The sequence below is a fragment of the Corylus avellana genome, chromosome ca9 (assembly GCF_901000735.1).
Source record: "Corylus avellana chromosome ca9, CavTom2PMs-1.0".
NCBI lineage: Eukaryota > Viridiplantae > Streptophyta > Magnoliopsida > Fagales > Betulaceae > Corylus > Corylus avellana.
Window position 1 is genome coordinate 8081479 of NC_081549.1, and position 1671 is coordinate 8083149.

The 1671-nt window shown below is 36.9% G+C and overlaps 1 protein-coding gene across 1 annotated transcript in view; it reads left to right on the forward strand.

Moving 5' to 3' along the window:
* Window positions 1-1671, forward strand: part of LOC132191821 (protein STRICTOSIDINE SYNTHASE-LIKE 10) — a 4563-nt gene that overhangs the window by 1464 nt on the left and 1428 nt on the right. Inside the window, exon 2 of the mRNA XM_059606931.1 lies at window positions 1019-1282. Coding sequence (XP_059462914.1) covers window positions 1019-1282 — 264 coding nt within the window. The remainder of the gene's footprint in view (window positions 1-1018; window positions 1283-1671) is intronic.

Here is a 1671-nt window from a genome sequence, read left to right on the forward strand (position 1 = left end):
TCTATTAGCCTTTTTGTCCAAATTAATTGGGCTTTGTTGTGATTGTTCCAAATAATTTTAAAAAAAAAACCTTAAAAAAGCCCAAAAATCCTAAAAAAATCAATGTTTTTGCCTATATAGGGCAACTGTATGCAAAAAAATGGGCTTGAAGTGTGGTCGATGGCTCAAAAAAATGGGCAATGTCTTTAAAAAGGCGTGAAGTGTGAACCCTAAAGGGCTAAAAACAAAAGCAAAATATATATACACCCGGTTCCAGTTTCCCAGTTATAAGCAGGTGCCAAAAACCAGGACTGGAACCAGGGTCCCTGGTTTTTGGTTTTGTTGCAACTGGAACTGTAACCGGCTCCCCGGTTTCCCGGTTCCGGTTTCGGTTCCCCGTTATTTTTTGACATCCCTAACCACCAAGGTCCCTGCCTAGAGAAACATGACAATTGAGTTTGACAGAAGTAAGTCTACTCCCTCCAAAAAAGAAACAAGAAAGAGAACTGTAAGTGCATGGGTGCATCAACATAAAAAGGAATTACATTGATAACTGAGTATGATATTCGAATAACATCACTTCCTGCCCCATGTTTAGGATATTATCCATATATGAACCAAGAGCATTGTCTTGCCAAATTTGAAACACTTTCCCTGGCTTTTTTTTTTTTTTTTTTCCAAAAGTATAAATTTTGAATAGATGGGTGATGCTTCTTGCCCTAATTGTTTTAATAGGCTATGCCTTATTGATATGAAGTTGTCACCATGAGATTATTCTGTCCATCTTTATTTCATGTAGAAATGTAAATGAAATTAGATTTCTTACATATAAGGAGTTATGTAAGCGTAGAAATGTGAAGCTTCCTTGGAAAGCGATGATAGCGTGCCAGAATCGTACTTTGAGCAGGCTCCAAACAGCGCAGCTAAACTTCCCATTGTAGTTAAACCCATGAACAAGTTTATTGATCATGTCATACTTTTTTTTGGCAATACCTGTAACTTTTCCAATTTTGATAGAATAAAATTTCTATTTTCCAAGGAAGGAGTGTTTTCGTCCATTTGCACCAGAACTGGAGCATTTATGTGGGAGACCTTTAGGGTTACGGTTTGAAAAGAAAACTGGAAATCTCTATGTTGCTGATGCCTACTTGGGTCTTCAAGTGGTAGGGCCTGCTGGTGGTTTGGCCACTCAAGTTGTCACAGAAGCTGAAGATCAGCCTTTTCTCTTCACCAACGATATGGATGTTGATGACCATGAAGATGTGATTTATTTCACAGATACAAGCAGAAGTTTCCAGAGAAGGTAATTTACTAATTTAATCACAAATTCACAGTTGCATTCTGCCCTGTCATGTAGAGGTTTTGGAAGTAATTTCCAAGTCAACCGTTCATATTTAACTGAATATCCCTCGGAAGAGTTCAACGGAAATTTGGTGTAAATATATTTTGTCATGTAGACTTAATGGAATTCAAGCCTCAAGTTACCTAAAATTTGAAATCACTCAAAAAGTTTCAAAATTGTTGCAGCTATGGATTTGAAAAAATGATTAAATACTAAATTAGTCCCTAGGGTTTCATTACTTTATTTTTTCCCCCTTAGGGTTTCATTTTTATCACAAGAGGTTCATGTGGTTTTGATAATAGACCAAGTTAGTCCTCCGTCAGTTGACCGTTAGTTGACTTAACAGAATT